We start from the raw sequence: 22319 nt of genomic DNA on the forward strand, positions 1-22319 counted from the left end.
AAAAATGGACCAAAAGAACAAATATGATTAAGTGATCATTTTGAAAGTTTAAAAAATTGAGTGACCAAAAAAACATTTAAGCATAATTGACTGACCTATGGTCAAATTTAACCTAAATTTTTAACCATATGAAATGAGGGAAAGAAGGGAAAAGGAAAAACACAAATATAATTACCCGCTACTGAGAAAAAAAAAAACCAAAAAGAGAAAAAGGTTATGGGTCCAAAAATGGATGAGAAGGCAAAATGCCACCACTCAAACTTGCTAAAGCATAACGGCCACAAAACTACCGCCACTTCATAAAACTGAAATAAAAATTATAGAAAAGAAATTAAAAACAAAAGGAGGAGAAGATGGCAACCAAAGCAGCAGTTTCAGTTTCAGTGGCAGCTTCTATTACGGCTGCCTCATCTTCATCTTCGAAGTTTGTGATCAATACACCTCATCGGTTCTTGTGTCTCAAAAGGTTGTCTTCTTTCAGCTCCTTTTCTGCTTCTGCTTTGGCCATCAAATGCACGAGTATTAGCAATTGCAGTCCCAACAAGTCTGCTAGATCAATGGAGGGTTTTACAACAAGAACAAGGGCATCAGCTCAACCTTTGGAGAACGCCAGCGAGCTTATCGCCTCCGTCGAGACTTTCATCTTTGATTGTGATGGTCATCTTTTTAATTTCTTTTCTATCTCACTATAATGGGTTTTACTTTTAATTTCCTTTCCTAGAAAATAAAACGAAAAATAAAGTATTGTCTATGGATGGTGGTGGTACTGATTAATTTCTATCTAATAATGCTTATTGATGGACTTTTAGTGAATAATGTGGCTATTCGCTTGAAAGTGCTTTCCAGAAATTGATGAAAAATATGATGTAACTATGACTAACATCATTATAGAAAAATAGTTGTCTGCCAATGACACCTTTAGCCAAGCTTAAGAAATGCTAAGAAATTCAATAAAAAAGAATGAACCCTTGTTCTGGGAATCAATTTCTTGATAAATTGATAAGGCGTATGTTTTTTATGGAACTGACAAGTTATGAGTCCAATAATTAGCTTTATTGATTGGCATTGATGTTGTGACCAAAAGAAATTTTTGCTAATAGACGGATATTTTGCAGGAGTTATATGGAAGGGTGATAAATTAATAGATGGAGTCCCTGAAACTCTTGATATGCTTCGGTCAAAGGTTTGTAATTGAGCCTGGATATGTGCATTTCTGTATCCCCGAGGATATTTGTAAAATCAAGTTGCTTTGTTAATCTTATTTTCCTTGTTTAACTTGCTTCCTTAAAGTTAAAAAGTAGCACATAATACCATATTAGGAATTAAGTAAAGCTGCAGCAAACTTAATATTGAAAAAAGGGCAATGTTTTATGCTTAATAGACAAGTTGTTCCTATTGTTCCTCAGGGAAAGAGACTGGTTTTTGTCACGAACAACTCAACCAAATCCAGGAAACAATATGGTAAAAAATTTGAGACACTTGGCCTGAATGTTAATGAGGTTAGTCTGTTAATCGTCACTGGTGTTTACATCTAGATGTCGATCATAAGTTCTGACTTGATTAATGATTTCAGGAGGAAATTTTTGCATCTTCATTTGCTGCTGCTGCATATTTGAAGTCCATTAATTTCCCAAAAGATAAAAAAGTAAGTATTGTTGAATTTTTGAAGTTGTATGCCTAGCAAAACTGGAAATCTGCTGTCAGATGGACTGGCATGCCCAACAAAATTTCAGCATACTGTGTTAGATGGTTAAAATGCTATCAGCCTCTATTTAAATGCCTTCACTTGCGATATGTATGTGTGTATCACATGTATGTTCTATTTCTATGATATCATAAATAATACTAAATGTTGCATCTTTTTCCATTCACTGTTTACTACCCTCATTATCTTATCAGTTTTATATATCAGTGAGCATTTGTTCTCAGTATTCTTGCTTTCCGAATTTCAGTTTTGATCCATCTTCCTAAAATTACTTTTAATTATAAATTTGGTGATTTGATATGAATGATTATGGACTGATAACTTATCATGATATAGGTTTATGTCATTGGTGAGGATGGCATCTTAAAGGAGCTTGAGCTTGCGGGATTCCAATACCTTGGTGGGCCGGTATGCAAGCATTTCAATTTGCATGTAATTCCAGTTATTCTTGAAACATGATAGAATCTGCAAAGCTCTCTGATAATATATAATATATATAAATACAAGGAAAATAGCAATAAATTTCTTGATGTCCTCTCATTAATTTGTTAAACTCTTCTAAACAGTCTAAGGATCATTTCACTAAATTAAAGATGAAAGTTAGCAGTAATACAACAAAAAAGTAGGCTTTTGTGAATTTCTTCTACCATAGCCCTCTCCTCATCCCACAAGTCATCAAAAGATGCTAGTAGCTGCTGTTTGATTAATTGTGTTAATTTAAGAAGAAAAGAGAGAAAAAGAAAAGAGAAAGAGAAGAAAAGAAACGGTTGCTGGCTGCTGCCAATTTGGGCTGTTACCGTTTGAACAAAAAAGAGAGAAGAGAAATAGAAATTTGAATAAAAATGCCCTCATCATACTTCTTTTTAGCATAGGTATTTATACACTCAAAACGAACGCGAAATGAGGAAAGAAAACTATACAATCCTAATTGGTAGCCTTAATCACATAAGTACAATCCCTAATATTATGCTAATATCTCAACACTCCCCCTCATTCTGGAGTGTATAGATCATATGCTCCTAGCTTGTAACATATATGCTGAATCCGAGGTTTCCTAAGAGATTTAGTAAGAATGTTAGCTAACTAATCATTAGAATTGACAAAACTAGTAGCAATACACTTTGACTTGATCTTTATTCTGACAAAGTGACAGTCTATCTGTATGTGTTTCGTCCTTTCATGAAACACCACATTTGTAGCAATATGTAATCCTGCTTGATTATCACATATTAGCTTCATTGGGCTGTCAACTTTACATCTTAACTCCCGAAGAAACTGGTTCAACCAGATAAGTTCACAAGTGACTAGAGGCTTAGTTCAATACTCCATTTCTGCACTTGACCTTGCAACCACATCTTGCCGTTTGCTTTTCCATGATATTAAATTCCCTCCAATGAAGACACAGTATCTTGAAGTAGACCTCCTATCTGAAGGAGATCCTGCCCATCCAACTACCTGTGTTTGTCCCTTATTTCCATACAGCAGACCTTGTGTAGGAGCACCTTTGACATATTGAAGGATGCGCATTACGACATTCTAGTGACTATCACATGGAGCTTAAAGAATTTGGCTAACCACACTGAAAAGAAATATCAGGATGTGTGATAGTAAGATAATTCAATTTCCCAACCAACCTTCAATATTGGCTAGAATCTTTTAAAGGCTCCCCGTCTTGGAATAAGCTTGACATTAGGATCCATAGGTGAACCAACAGGTTTACAATCCAGCCTTCCTATTTCTTTCAAAATATCCAACACATACTTCCTTTGAGAGATCATAATGCTTGTGTTTGATTGTGCCACTTCAATACCAAAAAATAGTTCAACTTTCCCAAATCTTTAGTTTGAAAATGTTGAAAAGATGTTGCTTGAGTTGCATTATTCCTTCGTGATCATCACTTGTGATACCAATATCATCCACATAAACAACCAAATAGACGCACTTACCATGAGTGTTATGACGATAGAAGACAATGATTAGCTTTTCTCCTTTTCATCCCAAATTGTTGATGACAACACTGAATCATCTGAACGAAGCTCTCGGGGAATGTTTTAAACTATACAGAGATTTCCTCAACCGACATACTAGTCCAGACTCCCCCTAAGCAATGAATCCAGATGGTTGCTCCATATAAATTTCCTCATTTAAATCCCCTAAAGAAAAACATTTTTAATGTGTAGCTGATGAATACTCCAACTATTCATTGCGGCAAGGGAGATCAAGAGGCGAACTGAAGTGATCTTAGCAACTGGCGAGAAAGTTCCCCCATAATCAAGACCAGGAGTTTGTGAAAAACCTTGAGCAAACAGATGCACCTTTAACCAGTCTATCTTCCCATCCGAACCGACTTTAATTGTGTATGCCCATCGACATCCAACAATAGTCTTTCTCGGTGATAAGGGGACAAGATCCCACGTATGATTAGCATTAAGAGCATTCATTTTTTCCACCATAGCTTGTTGCCATCCAAGATCAGCCTTTGCCACGCTAACAATTTTAGGTATAGACACATTGGATAAAGATGAGGTGAAGGCATAATAAGATGGTGATAAACGATGATAAATCAAACAAATGTAAATTGGATAAGAATTTTGAGATGATTGGATACCTTTTCTAAGAGCAATAGGTGGAGCGTGTTCTTCCGTTTGAGGTAGAATTGGAGGTGGAAAAGATGGTAATGTAGGAGATAAGTCACTTGGAATAGCTACCTGACTTGTATCTGCAGAAGGAAGATTAGGAGCATGTGAACTGGCACGAAGAGAATAAACATGAAGAGATTTAGTGGAAGGTGTATTATTAGCAATAGGAAAGATAGGAGTTGGGAGGGCTTCAACAATTTCATTTTGGATTAGAGATGTACAGGAGAAATATGGAGTAGCCTCAAAGAAGGTTACATCAGCAAAAACAAAATGTTTGTAATAGGATCGTAACATTTGTAACCCTTTTGATGTCGAGAGTACCCTAAGAAGATACATTTAATAGCCTTGGGAAGAAGTTTGTCTTATCTTGGTGTATAGTTATGAACAAAGCAAGTACAACTAAAAAGCCAAGTAGAGAGAGGACAAGACGATTGATCGGGGATGACTGATCAGGGATGACAATGGAATGAGGACTTTGACTTTGTAAGACAGAGGAAGGCATACGGTTAATCAAAGAACAAGAAGTAAGGACAACACCCCCAAAAACAAAGTGGGACTTGATGATGAATAAGCGTAGTACAAACAGTTTCATTGAGGTGGTGGTTTTTACACTCGACTACTCTATTTTTCTGTGGGGTATATAAACAAGAAACTTGGTGGATGATCCTTTTAGGGGCCATGAATTCCTGAAGAGGTTAAGATATTTTATATTCTGGCGCATTATCACTACGCAAAACTTTAATAGAAACACCAAATTAATTAAAAATCTAAGCATAAACTTTTTTGAAAATATCAAGCAGTTCAAACTTATTTTTCACTAGAAATAACTAGGTGTAATGAGAATAGTCATTAACAAAGTAACAAAATAATAGAAACCAAAGGTTGTACCAACACGACTCGAACCCCATATGTGAGAATGAACAAGACTAAATAAAGATGAGGCTCTTTTATTCAATTGTTTTGAAGAAGTGGGAGTGTGTTTACCAAGTTGACATGACTCACATTCTAAAGAAGATAACTTAGAAAAAGTAGGAATCATTCTTTTAAGTTTGGAGAGGCTAGGATGACTAATTGACTATGAAGATCAATAGAAGTATTGGAAGACAAGATGGTTGAAGTTGCAGCACAAGAAAGATAATATAATCCATGTGACTTACGTCCTTCACTAATTATCTTCCCCGTACTCCGATCCTACACAATCAGAATGGGAATAAAAGATAACTCTGCATTAAATTGTTTGAAAAGTTTACTAATGGAATTTGAATTGTATGGACATTCTGGGGTGTACAAAACTAACACTAATGGAATGGAAGGAAGAAGACAGATTTCTCCCACCCCTTTAATGACAGTTTTGGATCCATTAGCAAGTGTAGCTGTAGAGGAAGTTAAAAGAGGGATAAGAGAAGAGAAAAGGATCTTGCTACCGAAAATGTGATCAGAAGCACTTGAATCAAGTATCTAAAAGGTATCGAATGACTGTGTAAGGCAAGCAAAGGAATTACCTGATCTAACAGAAACCATGGAGGAAGAGAATGACTGCTACTTTGATGCTTTCTATTTCAAGTATTCATCATAATCTTTCCCAAATAATATGACTGATTTATCCCCTGAAGTTTCAGCTAAAATTAGAGAGAGAATGTCAAGAAGAAATACCAAGAGAGTCGGAATGATAGGTGGATAACAGCACCAGATTTGGAATTGCAGAGCGAGAGTTTTGGGAGGTTTGAGACAAAAGATGGTGGTCGAAGGGCGGCCCATGCGCCAACGCATTGGAGACAGTCTAGAAGTTTGTGACGGTACGTGGGAGAAACATGTGCGGCTTTTGACGACGGTGCTTGGTCAGAAAGTTTGACAAAGGGTGGGCTCTTCAATGGTAGGTGTGGTGAGAATAACCTGGCTTTGATACCATGTTAATTTAAAAAGAAAAGAGAGAAAGAGAAGAAAAAAAAGAAACGGTTTTTGGCTGCTGCCGCTTGAACAAAAAATAAAGAAAAAAAATATAATTTTGAATAAAAATGCCTTCGTCATACTTCTTTCTAGCATAGGTATTTATACACTCAAAACACATACGAAATAAGGAAAGAAATATCTACAATCCTAATTGACAGCCTAAGTCACATACTTACAATCCCTAATATTATGCTAATACCTCGACAAATTTGATTGTAAGATTGATATCCCTACTTGATATGTTTCCTAACTGAACAACTTTGCTTTACTCTATGGAGTCTGTCATCTCTTGATATGATGAAAATTTAGACTTTCTGTTGAACAAACTAGGTAAAAGTAATTGCTACAAGCTTACTTATTCGATATAAGAAGAAAAAGGATATAGCAGATCCTAATATTTTTGTTTTAGGTTTTCTTCATTTTTCCTGTTTTCAAAATCACTCTTTATTGAAAACTGAAATAGGCAGGGCAGTATGCCATGTATTCAGCTGGCACAAAGATCTGTATTGATGATAATATATTGATTTAAACTTCTGTGCACCATGTTATATTTCCAAGCTTTTAATACTCAATTGGAAATGATCCTTGACATGTTTGATTTTGCTTGAGGGGTTTTACTGCTGTAATTTGCACCCACAGGCTGTGTAGTAAGTTTGGGCAGCAGGGATGTGGTCTAACCATACAAACCATAGCACTTGACAATCATGTTGAATTCACTCCTTAGTAGCATTTTTATTTTATCTGCCATCTTTTATGTGGTTTTCTCTTGGCATATTTTTATGCTATGTCTTAATTATTTTGCAGGAGGACGGTGGAAAGAAGATAGAACTGAAGCCAGGGTTTTTAATGGAGCATGATAAAGATGTGAAGTCTTATCTTGTTTCTTAGCTGTCTCTTTGTCTTGCTTTCCTTTTTTTTTCCTTAAACTACTGAAACCATGAAAATGAAATTGTCTCAATGGCCTTAATGTTAACTTCTTGGGTCTAAGCAAACAGAAAGCAGCTTTTGAACTTTCATTTTTGCTATATAGGTTGGGGCTGTTGTTGTTGGATTTGATCGATACTTCAACTACTACAAAGTCCAGTAAGTTCTTCACTTTCTAATAACACAACTGTATGTGCACATGACTGGCAAACAGTTTACATACCCAGAGGATACCTACAACAAACAGGATTAAATAGATCAATGAATATTTTATTTCACATTACTGCTGAATGGTAGCTAAGGAGTGATGGTTTAAGTTGAAAAATGACATATTTTAATCTAAGTGAACTGCAATTCTTGGGACTAAATTAATGCTCTTAATGTAAGGGTTTGGAAATGAAAGTGATGAGTCAAACTTTCAATAGAGGATTGTGTACTACTACATTGTATACATAATTATTTTAACAAATACATGCAAGCTAAATATTTATGGTTTTGTTATTTTTATGAGGTTACTAATTGTTTTATTCAATTAATGGAGGTATGGGACACTTTGTATCCGTGAAAATCCTGGTTGTCTTTTCATTGCTACAAATCGTGATGCTGTCACTCATCTCACAGATGCTCAGGAATGGGCAGGTTCTATTCACTTTTCCCTTAACTGGACTTTTGTGTTTCACAACTTCATTTGCTTCTCCTATAAACATTTGGTAAAACTCTTGTGAATTAAGTACTTATGATGTATTATCTGAACTCTGGACCATAAATTATCAAAACAGCATTTTACATTCACCTAGTATTGAGCCAAGTAGTTTGGTTATTTTAACTGTTTGGGGAGGGGCCGGGGAGAACAATTTGGTAACTAATTTGCTGAGTTCCACCAAGACAATCCCATCACATTAAGTGAGTTGTTTCTTTTGTTAAGATTGATAAGTTAAAATTGTTCAGGGTACATTGGAAACGAAGGCTGAATATTGTTTCTTACCGAATGTTTTTCATGTTTCTTTTTCTTATATGCTGGTGCTTTGCTTCTCCATTTTTTCCCCTATTCTCAAAAGTTCTGCGTCCTTTGATATCTCAGTACCTTTTTCCTTTTTGGTACATGGGATATCTTCCTGTTGTTATAATGCTTCGAGAGACATCGATACTTGTTAGCTCTGCTAAATGTCTTTCCTAAATCCCAGGAGTCAGCCTAAAATTATTTTCAAGGGAAATAAGTCCTTAGAAAATATGTCAACATTAGTTTATGGTTCAAATTTTGCTGAAGACTGTTTTGCCATAAAGTAGTATAAAAAATCACGTGCATTAGTTTGTCAATTGAAATGAAATATCCAAAAAAGAAAACTCAGCATTTTTGAGGTTTAACTATTATACAAATTAGCAGAAGAGTATGATTCGAAGCTTTCATAATTGCAAGGTGATGTGTTCGTTTGGCATTCTAGGAAGATATGTATCCTTAAAACTCATTCATCGTAATTTGGTGTATGAACATATTCTTATGAACAATCATTTTTCCTAACTCTGTAATTCACCTATAGGACAATACTTGATTTCAGGTGGTGGTTCTATGGTTGGTGCCATCTGTGGATCTACTCAACGTGAGCCACTTGTTGTGGGAAAGCCCTCAACTTTTATGATGGACTACCTCGCAAACAAGTATGTTTTTTAATTTTTATATACATTTTTTCTTTTTCTTCTCGCTTCTTTAGCAAGTGATAACATGACTGCAGGGGAATTGGTGTAATTGTTACAATGGTTATTAAGTTCCCAAGTAGGCATTATACTGCTATACCTATTATTTGTAAGATACCATACTGGAAGTCTTAATTTGTTACTAATTTTACTGTATTTTTATCGGTAGGGAACAAACATGAATTTGATTTAAGTAGAGTTGAAATGCGTCAGAAAATCCTTTGTGATAGACATACAAAGCGATGGAGTTAACTAGATTTTTATCAGCCTTGATAGAAGTGTGCTTATAAATAAGGTAGCAAAGAGCTGAAGACATGATCCTCTTTCTCTTTCTGGACCGTTTTTCTGATTGCAATTTGCATCTGTTGTCAAATGCTTCTCCTTTTCCATTTTTGGTGTTTTTCACACTTGACTGCCTCATCAAACAATAGATTGCTTCACAGCTGATTGAACACTGTCGGGAGAATGTCTAATTTACAAGGGCTGCAGTGATGCTAGGCAAATGGACACTGGAAACTGTTTAGTTGTAAATCATAGGTATTGCTCTCTAATAGCATTGTTTTTATGTTAACAGATTTGGCATCCTCAAGTCACAGATATGCATGGTTGGGGACAGATTAGATACTGACATTCTGTTTGGGCAAAACGGTGGCTGCAAAACTCTTCTTGTTCTCTCAGGTATAGCCAATACTGCATTGTGATTCTTCTTCCAATCTCAGGTCGGGTAGATAATAATAAAAAAAACCTTGTGGTGCAATACACATCTATAATGAAGTTTTTCCTTTTTTGTTCCATCTTTCTTTTAATAGGCGTGACAAGTTTGTCAATGCTTCAAAGCCCCAGCAATTCCATTCAACCTGATTTCTACACCAATAAGATCTCAGATTTTCTTTCTATCAAGGCTGCAACACTGTGATGATGCAAGGACTTTGTTTTCTCTTGCATTACTAGTTTGCCAACTACTACCATCAGATATAGTAGCCCTTTGCAAATTCTATTCTTTCTTCCATTTTGTGGCCATGCAAAAATTTCTGTATTAAGGGCAATGGTTAAAAACAGTTTTAAATTGTATCAACGAATGATGCAATGTAGATTATTCTTTCGCTATTTGAAAATTATAACTGCAAATTATAAGGGGTTTTTTAAAGATTGTGGTACGCTCTTCAATTTATCCAAAAAATAATTGCAAATTAAAAGAGCATAGTTTTGTACTATGAAATTGGATGTTTAACATTAGTTTCATGTTATGGTGGAAGAAGTCACTAAGTGAATAATCTCAGAAGGGATACCCGTTCAAGTCTGGAAATGCTTGAATCAAAACAATCTTCTCTTGTCAAGAAGGGAGACTTGCCTTTTTGATCCGTTTATAACTTAGTTTTGTGGAAGGGGGGGAGGAGGCATTGAATTTGGAGTCGCAAATCATTTTTTTGGCAAATCCGACGTCAAACTTTTTGATAGTTCAAAATTAGAATTTCAAATTCTTTTTCCAACTTAGAAATTTCAAAATCTAAGTATTCTTTGCCCACACATATGTCCATGAATTGGGCTTGGTCGAGTTGTGACCTAACATTAAAAAGAAACTCGGGCTTATATTAATTTATTTATTTTACTTTTTACTATTTACAAATAATAAAATATTAAAAACATAATTTGTATTAATATTTATAAAATTTTATAATTAAATTAAGCAAAAATATTTTTAAATTATTTAATTTAAATTCATATTGGGTTGAACTAGGTCGAGAACAAAATACTTGCCCTTGGGCAAGCCACCTTGCGCGTTGACATGTCCAGTCACATGTCTCGTCATTTCTCTAGTTTTGTATGATATAATAATCAATTTTGCTTGGTTATGAAAATGTAATTTCACTATATTAGGTTACACCTATAGCATTTGAATTTTTTTTTTTAGATTGTGACACCTTTTACATGGTTTGACAATCATCACAAATAAGTGATGTCATGACACAAAATTTACTTTTGATTTTTTTTCTTTTAATCAAAATTAACGTTTGTTAGATTTAATAAAAATTCCATAACTTTTAATATTCTTAAAGCTTTGGACACATTTTAAAATCATATGACATCATTTTCGAGGTGCTAGTGTCATGGGCTCTAGATCAATGCTCATGACGAATGCACACAGAATGTCCTATGGAGGTCAACTGATTAAATGTGGTTATTTAACTCTTTTAAACTGGCCCGATTCATGGAACATGTGAAGAAGCTTATCTACTTAAAGCCTTGGTGACCTAGTGAAACACTCTAGGAAAACAAGAGTTACCAGGGTAATTATTGTATATTCTAAAGGATAAAGGTGTATAGGGTTTAAATCCCTTATGACTCTCATTTTAGAGATAGGCACTAATCTCGATCGTTGAAGTAATTCAATTTGTACCGTTGGATCTGGGGGAGCAAAATGAATTATTTAAAATTGAAGTTTAAGAGATAAAAATTTTAAATATCTACTTTGAACTCTTAGAAAATTTTTGAAACAAATTTAAAATCAAGCTAAACAATTTTAACTAAGTAAGAAAGTGTTTTATCATTTTATCAAGTCAAAACAATTTTCAAACAAGTCAAAATTGCTCCAGGCCAAAAAGTATCGATATTTTATGAATTATCGATACCCTTCTTAAAAGCGATACCAAAATGGCATTTTGTTTTTGACAAACCTTATTAAGTATCGATACAATTTTGATAAGTATCTATATTTTTTAAAATATCGGTACCCTATCGTAATAATGATACAAAATTAGTATTATGTTTCTCACAAAACTTACAAATTATCGATCCGGTATCGATACCTTTTTATAAGTATCGATAAAAATATTTTTAGTATCGATAACAAATCTCCAACGGTCACTGAATTTAGCATTTATTGTAAAAAATATCGATACCCTTTCATATGGTATCGATACTCGGTGTTGCAGGTGAAATAAATGCTCTGGTTTTTACATTCCCAACGGCTCTATTCATGACACCAACAACCTCAACGGTTGGAAATCAATTAGGGGGTATAAATATCAACTCCTAAAGTTCCTTCAAAAGCAAGAAAAAACTTTAAAGCTAAAATCATCAATCAAACAACCTTTGAGCTCACTATTTTCATATTCTTCTTACATACACTTGTGAGATTTACTTCTATTCTTTTGCTCAAGTGTATTTTATTGTATTTGAGCTTAATTTGCAAACAGTTTGATATTGTAAAGATTATTTCTTTGTTTGCTTATTTGTATTTTCTTGAGAGGGTTTGTGTCTTAAGATTTGGGGTAGAAATCTTAAGGGAGTTGTAAAGTTAAACCTTGTCCTTAAAGGTTATCAAATTAGTGAATTTGGAAAAATCCTTAGTTGTGGAAAGCTAAGGTAGTGGAGTAGGCAATTGGGGTCGAACCACTCTAAATTATCGTGTTCATATTTTAATTTTCTCTCTTTGGTTTCACAAAATTTTTATAAGCCAATTCACCCCCTCTTTGCAATTTCGATTTGACATATCGAACTAACACATTGACATAGGGATGTCAAAATCAATTCATGAGTATGTGTTAGAGAACAATATATTGAATTGACCCGCCCTGAGTATGTTTCTTGAATTATTATGTAATAGTCACAAACATTGCTCATAGCGATAACTATGTATATGATCCTCAAACTTGAAATCATCATTGTCCCAACATCATGAGTCGTATATTTTGATACAGTCAAGCGTCTACCGTAATAGTTGGACTATAAAGATTGATGTTGGGTATGCCACAATCTATGTAGTGGGATATGATTGATCAAGATAGAGTTTATCTCTATTACATAATGGGAGTAATATCTTGGGCCAGTTGATGGAGTGAGACTAGAAATATATGGCCACGCTCAAATAAGTTGATATGAGATATCTACTTATTTTTTTATTGTAGTCTATTCAGAATATCAAGGAATTAGAGATTGGACTATGCAAGTGTGACTAGACCATGACTTGTGTCCAATCCAGATATAAAAGATAAAATGAAATAATACATGAAAAATTTATCACATAAAGGTTATGTCGAATCATGGCTTCTTGTAAATTGGGTAGCAATGATGTATTGTTAGATGCTACTAATTACTTGTAACATTAGAAATGTTCTAGTGTTACTACTAACGTTACAAAAACCTACAAGGTCACACCTTATGGTTAAAGCGAACAAACTTCATGTAAAAATCTTGGGTGTATACCCTCTTACATATATCTTTGGTAGACAGTATCGCCTAACAAATAGTATCGTCCTGTAACACCTCTAACCCGAATCTGTCGTTGAAACAGGGTTACAGAGCATTACCAGGGTTTACAAATCAAACGGACAAAAAATTTCAAACATTTCACAACATATCAATATTCATAATAAAACCAATCAAAATCATACATATTGTCCCTGATACGAGCCCTCGAGGCCAAAAATACGCGTTAGAAACAATTCAGGACTAAATTGGAAACTCAGAGAATTTTTTAGAAAACATTAAAAATTTTTAAAGCTGCAAGGATCACATGGCCAAGAGACACGCCCATGTCTTAGGCTGTGTGGGGATTCAAAATAGGGACAGACGGTCGTGTCTCAGCCCGTGTCCGTACCTATGTACCTCACTGACTTGGGCCACACGGCCAAGCCACAAGCACGTGTGCTAGGCCGTGTACCCTTCGAAGTAACCTCACACGCCCGTGTGCCAGGCTGTGTAATAGCTTGACTTGCAACCCATTGAAAGCTACAGGGGACACGACCGTGTGTCTGTAATGCTTAGGGTTGTGCAAGTGTACACAGTAATTATCAAGTAATAAGTAAGTATCGAGTTATCATCTCCACAGGGATTGTATTTATGCTAAGTCACTTAATTTTTAAAATTATATTAACAATTCGGTAAATAAAAACACAATATAGTTGAGAAGTGGTGATTAAAATATATTAAACTAAATGCAATGATCCCTAATGCAAATTATCCTAAGTATGCAAACTATATGAATGAAATAGATTTTAGTAAACTTAAACACAATTTACAACAATTATAACATAAATAAACTAGGACAATTACTTTAATTAAGCTCAATTTATTATCAACATGCTTAATAACATTCGGAAAAACATTCCATGGCAACTCGATCTTTCATGAGTTTGGAAACCACATTAGGTCCTTTCGAAATCCTTTATTTAGTAAATACACATTCTACTGATCCTTATTTACTAAGGGTTTCTTAGCATCCGTGTGAGATAACAGGGACGTGTTAGGTTTGAAACAATTTAATCACACAAATCTAAAAACTATGTAGATAACAGAGCTTGGTTAGAGTTGTTATGCAACCTACAATTTAATCGTGTTAGGATCTAAATTAAGCATGCTCATTTAAATTATGCATCCATTAGCCCTCGTCTGGTTAGGATCGCTCAGCTAATTCAGATGCATTTTAATCACGTATGAATGAAATACAGACTTGATTTTAATTGAAAACATGATCAATTGAGTCACAAACATTATAAGCATGAATCAAATAAATATTATTTAATCAAAGCAATCATCCTAGCTTAAATAAAATTAAGCTAACATTGTTGAAAACAAGAAGAAAGAACACATAGCAAACATAGCAAACATCTTTATATTAAGTTAAAGAAAAGAAAGATTAAACCCAGTTCAGAGTGACTGTCACTCAAGACTCTGACTGGCGAGACTCCTTCGTTCCTTTGCGTTGCTCCTTTGTTGGTGGTTCTCTAAGGTGGCTGACCAAGGGTTATTTAAGAGGCTTAATTGCTAAATCTCTATGAAGAGATGATGCTAGGAGTGGGAATGGAAAAGACTAAGAGAAAAAGAGAGAATGATGCTTGATGGATGCTTGAGGGATGATGAATGAAGGAATGAGAGGGTTTTATTTATAGGTGAGGAGAGAGATAGTTTGCTAAAGATAGGAGTTTCCATCTTTTGAAGCATCTTTCATGGGTGGCTAGCCATAATTTTAGTAAGTTAAGCTAATTTTTCCTTGATTTTTGGTCAATTTGAGTGCCACAACAACTCAGGACTGAGACTCGGTCAAGTGCAAATCTTCAGGTAAATCTCATATTTCTTCAACACTTCAAGGACCTTGTGCAATTAAACCAAAAAATGGTTTATGGACATCCATGTGTAGCCGAATTTTGGGCTGACTTGGTCTCCAATTTGGACAGTTTTGTAATCCAGCAAAGCTATCAGACCTGCCCAAAATAAATCAACAATTTAGATGACCAAAGAATTAAATTTATCCAATTTAATTTAATAATTAAAACCCAAATTATTAATGAAATATTTTAAAATAAATTATTAAATATAATTTTATATTTTATTATTTAATTTAATCATACATGGCCCACTTTATGTCTTAAAAATATAATATATTCAAATTAATATAAAATAAGCCATTTATTGCATGAAAACTATATAATAAAGCATAAAATCACATTTTACTATTTTCTTTGTCCTAATTTCATATTTTCACATATTTCATTAATTTATTAAACAATTACTTAGTTTTAACAACAGATTTAAATAAAAAGGTGATAAATTACATATGAAAAATCCTATATATTTTTCCATTTACACACTCCCAAACTGAAGTCATTGCTCGTCCCGAGTAATGTTTATGCACATCAAAAGGTCTTACTATGGCAAAATTGCTAATTGTGTAAGCAGCATCAATCTTTGTCCCATAATCATGCATTAATAACTTCATTCTTATCGATCTTATTTATTAACAAGTAATTCATATGCAAACATTCCTTAAGATTATACTAAGCTTCAAAATATGCCAACACGAATCATAGTTTGCATGTATGTCACAGCCATAGATAACATTCTTCATTCAACATAATTTCCTATCAATCAAGCAAACAATCACAAGGCTTATTTATGATCTTCATATGTTAAACTTAGGACTTCCTCTCCACTAATGTAAGAGACATAATCATCAAATCAACAGGTATTTTATAAGGTTGTAATGGGGCTCGGTTAAAGGTAGGGATTTTAAGAGATGGAACATTTCGGTTTAAAAATCTTAACCTTTAACTTTGTCTTAGTTTTCTCGTAATGCAACCTTTTTCTTTGAGTGAACCTTTGGAACACCCCCAAACTTATTTTAAACTCGAACTCATACATTTTTCCTTTTTTTCGGAGGCTGAGCGAACTTTTCTTCGGTTTTTTTTTAAGCATGAGCACATACATCTTTATGAAAATTTCCTCAAATGTTGATTCCCAAGACAACTTTAGTTAAGATAGGTGCACAAATTTAGGATAACTTTAAAAAGATGATAATTGGCTTATAATGTAGGCTCATTGCAAAAAAAAAACTAAGTTAGTCCTTTAAGCTCAAAATTACAATTTCAAGGTTCTAATATCATAGGGTTGGCTTGAAAAAGCTCAAACAATCCAAAGAAATAGTGCCTATATCATTTAAGATTTTTATGTCCCCTAGAATTTCGCCTCAAGAAAGTTACTAAGTCAATTCTAAAGATATAAACCTTCATGCATGTTTAATCTCAAAAGAACTAAGTTTTCATGGCAAACATTACTAAGGCTAAGATCATACAAGCATTTCATTCTTCATGATAACATACTTTCACTTAGATAAAATCATCATTCATACTTGCATACAAACTATCTCAATAACAAGAATATCTCTAAACATTCATTTATTAAAACATACTTATCAAAGAAATGATTAAAAAATACTTGAAAATTTTAAAAGTTTGAGCAATTTATTTGCCTTACCCCCGTTAAAAAGAAGCAATGTCCTCATTGCAAGAACAAAGTAATGAATGAAAACTGAACACCGGGTTGGGTTGTAAAGAAAGAGAGGTGAGTCATTAAGACTGCTTAAGTACCAAGTCTTCCCTAATAACCCAATCCTAGACATGCTCATTCCCATTACCACATCACTTAGTCTTATTCTTTCTAAAGAAGTGCTAAGTTTGTTCATGCTTGCTATGTTTTATTCTGCAGAAATTAAATCCTAATTATGAAAGAAATAAATCCCTAAAGACCTAAAAATAATTAAATAAATAACAGGACAAGAATCCCCCCTTTTATTTTTCTGATTTATTCCCCTTATCTTCTTTAGCTCCATCTCTGCTTGCATCGTCAGTATCTTCCGTCCATGTCTCAAAGATAACATCTGGGAACTCAAGAACAAAAGTATTAGAGATATTCTTAAAAGTATTTTGAATTGAGTCATCTCTAATTTTTGCATATTTCCAGCAAGTTTGTTGTTGATTGTGCATGAACTTGTACATATCCATCAAAATTGACAACTCCGATTTCCTTGAAGTACTTGTAGAAGTCAGCATGGGAGTTGTATATTCAGGTTCAACACTTAGCTTGACTGGTTCTTCTTCTGGCTCAACCCTTGGTTAAGGAATGTTCGGTTCCTTATCAGATTCTTCCTCTTCAATGTCTGTGACTGAATTAGCTTCAGTTTTAGTTCTATCTGTTGACTCTTCTGTATCCAGCTCAGTTGGCTCTTCTTGCTCGCCTTGATTCAGTTTATGCACCCTCTCTACTAATCTTTCAAGATCATAATTTGTAATGCATCCTTGAACATATCGCCCCTTCAAATTTGCTTGTGTTTTAACACGGGCCTTTAAGCAAAATGAAGTGATTCATGATGGGAAATAAACATTTCGTGCCTTCTTTTTAGTACAATCGTGAATCTCCTTGAAGATAATTTTCCCAACATTAATGGAATTTTCTGTCAAAATTGCATATAACAAAAACATTTGTTCCATCGAGATGGTGGAACTATGTGAGATAGGCATAAAACAGTAGCGAATGAAATAAAAACATAACTTTTCTACTGGTTTTAAGTATTCTCTTCGACAAGAATGGCTCCCATACTTTCTTAAAATCCATTGGGTTCCCGAATTCGTTGCAACATCTACCACTTGTTGAAGAAAATCCCAATTGATATTGCTCATCATAGGGTAGTACTCATCTTCTTCAACATCAGGTAAATTAAACAAACCATTGATGGACTTAGAAGTAAGAGGTACCTTTTGCTTTCAAACGATGACTTCAATAGCATCTTGCATAGTCAAACTAGCATAGAATTCTCGAACTAGTTCATCATCGGGAAGTGAACGAGCATCACAAAATCGTTCCACTTGAGAGCATTGATTTTCTTTCTAATCGGTATAGGAACAACCATCAAATCATTACTCTTCAAGTCAAAACCTTTTTTCGGATTCATAGGTTGATGCTTGAAGATTGAATCAAATCTCTCTTTCACTTCTTCATCGATCAAAATCGAGTTTTCAGGAGTAGTCTTTGAAGATCTGGTTCTTTTGCGAGACATGGTATCTTTTCCTGAAAATTTGGCAAAGTTTCTGCACAAAAGTGAAAAGAGAAATGGGCAAAGTGGGTAGAACTTGCTACAGAAAAAATCTTACGACGACAAAAGGGAATTTCGACAAAAAGGGAAGAGAACAAGGGTTTCTTTTGAGATTTGAGGTTGACAGCACAAAAGAGAGATTTAGGGATTTTTAGGGTGTAAGCAAATTGCTTTGAGGGATATAAAAATTAGTAGAATGGAGAGGGGTTTATATAGGGAAAAATTAGGGCAACATGTAACAAAAATTTAGCTACATTAGGGTTACTTGGGCGGCAAGCAATGGGTGTGACGGCAAGGCATGGATTTTTCCCTCATTTTTGCTGTCTTGGGCCTCAAACTCAAACTATATCTTACTAAAAAAACTGATTAGTACTTGGGCCAAATTTGACCCCTTTTATTAACAGAAAAATTTAAAATTTAAACAGAACAAATGAAATTTAAAAATTTTAAGTATTAATTAGAAAATTTATTCTTAACAAATTACATTAAATTAATTCCCAGGAAAGGTTGGAGGGGGCACAGCTGTCCCGCTTAAGTTCCAATCTCCTTAGACAGAATTAATTAAATGTAATAGGTTAAGAAAATAAGTTCTAATTATTTATTTATTTGAAAAATGAGTTCATGAAAAATTAAGGGTCTGATAATTTGAACGAGGATTAAATTCCCTAAACTTCACCATCCCAGTAGTGTTTGAGACGTTGACCATTAACTTTAAACGTACCTCTATAATTGTTGTATAATTCAATAGCTCCATAAGGATAAACTCGGTAGATGGTATAAGGTCCTTTCCATTGGGATTTAAGCTTCCCAAGAAATAACTTCAATCTTGAATTAAACAACAAAACCTTCTGACCTTCTTTAAACTCGCAAGGTTGTATATGACTATCATGCCATCTCTTTGATCTTTTTTTACACATTTTGGCATTCTCATAGGAAAACAACCTCAGCTCTTCCAACTCATCAAGTTGTAACATCCTTCTCTCACCGGCTTGCTTAAGATCAAAGTTCAACTGTTTCAAAGCCCAGTGAGCTTTATTCTCCAACTCTAATGGCAAATGACATGGCTTTCCAAAAACTAATCGATAAGGAGTCATTCCTAACGGAGTCTTAAATGTTGTTTGATAGGCCCATAATGCATCATCGAGCCTTCGAGACCAATATTTTCTGCTACGGTGTACTACCTTTTAAAGGATACCTTTGATTTCACGATTCACTCTTTCAACTTGCCCATTAGACTGGGGGTGATAGGCAGTAGCAATCTTGTGCTTCACATCATATTTGTCAAGCAATCACTTAAGTCATTTGTTCACAAAGTGAGAACCTTCATCACTAATAATAGCTCTTGGTGTCCCAAATCGTGTAAACACATGCTTATGTAGGAATCACATGGCTACCTTAGCATTATTTGTAGGGTATGCTTCATCTTCAACCCACTTGAATACATAGTCCACAGCAACTAAGATGTATTTGTTCCCATACGAAGAAGGAAACAGGCCTAAGAAGTCAATGCCCCATACGTCGAACAATTAAATCTCCAAAATGTTTGTCAAGGGCATCTCATTCCTCATTGATATATTTTCAGTCCTTTGGCATTTAACACAGTTTTTCACATAAGCATAAGTATCTTTAAATAGTGTAAGCCAAAAGAAACCTTCTTGCAAAATCTTTGCTGCAGTACGTGAGCCACCAAAGTGTCCCCCAGTTGGAGATGAATGGCAATGATACAAGATCTCAGCAATCTTGCTTTTAGCTACACACTTTCGGATTGTATTATCTGCACATTGTTTAAACAAAAATGGATCCTCCCAAAGATAACACCGACTATCATAAATGAATTTTTTTTCTTTGTTGGTATGTCATTTCTCGAGGAATTATTTGACATGCAAGATAATTGTTCATCTGGGAAATTCAGCAAACCAGGGTATTTCATGAATTCGATTTAACTCAAATAAGTGTTCATCTGGGAAATTCTTGTTGATAGGCACACATGACTGAGTTACCTCATCTTACTCCAACTTCGACAGATGATCAACTATTTGATTTTCGACACCTTTTCTGTCTTGGATCTCAAGGTCAAATTCTTAGAGTAAAATTAGCAAACGAATTAGCCTTGGTTTTGCATCTTTCTTTGTGATCAAGTATTTAATGGCCGCATGGTCAGTAAATACTGTAACTTTGGTACCTATAAGTGTAACAACTCGATTTTGAGCCTAGTCGGAACAGTGGTTTCTGGACCACAAATTTGACGAGAAAAATTTTTATTTTTATTATATTTTTATGGTCTACGATTTCAAAAAATGATTTCATGAAAATTTCGTTCGAAAATTTCGACGTTTGGGCACTCAATTTAGTCAAAAGGACTAAATTGTAAAAAGTGCAAAAGTTGAGTTTTACATGTTAGAGGTGTCCAATTGTTATAAAATTTTAAATTGGGGGTATTTATATGGTAATTATGACATTGGTTTAGTTGGTGGACAAAAATGGACATGAGATAAGTGAAATAGGATATTTTTAAGTTAAGGGCATTTTGGTAATTTGGTAATTAAAATGAATTAAAAAGACAAAATAGGCCAAAATTTCATCATCTTCAGCCCCATGGCAGAATTTTACAAGGGGAGAAGCCATAGTGAGGGTTTTCAAGCTTCCAAGCCCCGTTTTTAATGTACTTTACGTTTTTGGAGTCTCGGTAACTTGATTTAGCTTATTCTAGCAATAATTTATCCTAGAGTTTATATTTGGAAAAATACCCATAGGTGAAATGTTTTTATTTTGATGTTTTATGGTAGGATATGAAGCTAGAAATTATGTTAAACAACTTTTACTAAGCGATTTTAAGTGAAAACGAGTAAAACGACATAATCGGTAAAAATACCTAATGTTCATAAGTAAGTGTTAGAGTGGAAATTTGGTGTTGCCATAGAAGGGAAAAATGTTCAGCATGTCATAAAACATAAGAATAAGAGATGAAGTTTGATTTCCGAGCTTTGGGGCAAAAGTGTAAATATGCAAAAGTTTAGGGGCAAAATCATAATTTTTCCAAAGTTCGAGTAAAGGAATGCCTTGATGAATGTGAGTGTTAAATGAGTTAAATGTGTTATTATAAGTCAAGAAAGACGAGAAATTGACTTTGATTAGTGAAAAAGAAAAGTGAGAAATTTCTCGGTTGAACCTCTGGAATAGAAAAGATACGAATGAAGTGACAGTAATGATCACATGTGTGGCACGGACTGTGTGCAGGCCACTATGTGAAAGTGATAGCAATAGTCACGTGTGTAGTACTATGTGCAGGCTACTACGTGTACCGGGTACCATTGATTATAAAGGTGGTTGCTATGCGCTGATTCCACCGGGTACCATTGATTATAAAGGTGGTTGCTATGTGCTGATTCCACCGGGTACCATTGATTATAAAGGTGGTTGCTATGTACTGATTCCACTGAGTATCATTGACTATAAAGGTGGTGCTGTGTGCTGATCCACCGTGTATCTATTATAATTCCGAAGTGTTTATCGGGAAATTGACTAAGTGAAAATACATGAGATCATGTAACGATTAAGTGTAATTGAATAATGAATATATGTGTGGAATTGAATTGAATATTGACTTTGATACGAAGTCGACCACGAACGGCCATGATTTCAGCTTGAATTTAGCTCCTCAAGCTCCATTTAGCTTGGTTCAGCTCACCTAATTTTATTTCAGCTCAATGAGCTTAATTCAGCTAGTTTGAGCTCGGTTTAAATTCTTTTCAGCTCATTAATTTTATTTGCTGGAATAAAATTAGTTTAAGTATTTAATAAATTTATTTAAGTGTTTAATTTGTTTTTAAGCTAATTAGTTTGTCTGAATAAGTTCTTTAATGTGTCTAAATTCTTACAGCCATTTAGTTTGTTTTTAGGCCATTTAATTTTTCCTAAGTCCTACAGCCATTTAATATGTTCCAGCCTATGACAAATTAATTAGGTGCTATAATTAAATTTAATGTGCAGATTTATTGAGTTCTTTGTAACCGAATTAAATTTGTCCCAAAACAGATTCATG

At 34.3% G+C, this 22319-nt stretch overlaps 1 protein-coding gene across 2 annotated transcripts; it reads left to right on the forward strand.

Annotated features, from left to right (window-relative positions):
- Positions 1 to 292: 292 nt before the first annotated feature.
- On the forward strand, positions 293 to 10057 carry LOC105788315 (phosphoglycolate phosphatase 1A, chloroplastic). Of its 2 annotated transcripts, none has more exons than XM_012615147.2 (11): positions 293 to 657; positions 1116 to 1183; positions 1407 to 1499; positions 1574 to 1645; positions 2042 to 2137; positions 7099 to 7158; positions 7325 to 7377; positions 7760 to 7857; positions 8775 to 8874; positions 9485 to 9588; positions 9720 to 10057. In XM_012615147.2, exons 1-11 carry the CDS (start codon positions 354 to 356, stop codon positions 9824 to 9826), a joined length of 1155 nt encoding a protein of 384 aa, XP_012470601.1. In that variant the 5' UTR covers positions 293 to 353; the 3' UTR covers positions 9827 to 10057. The 2 variants fall into 2 exon arrangements, with proteins under 2 accessions (XP_012470601.1, XP_052482620.1); XM_052626660.1 differs by having other exon boundaries at positions 296 to 657; positions 2042 to 2113.
- The last annotated feature ends 12262 nt before the right edge of the window (positions 10058 to 22319 follow it).

Source organism: Gossypium raimondii, chromosome 2, assembly GCF_025698545.1.
Source record: "Gossypium raimondii isolate GPD5lz chromosome 2, ASM2569854v1, whole genome shotgun sequence".
Taxonomy (NCBI): domain Eukaryota; kingdom Viridiplantae; phylum Streptophyta; class Magnoliopsida; order Malvales; family Malvaceae; genus Gossypium; species Gossypium raimondii.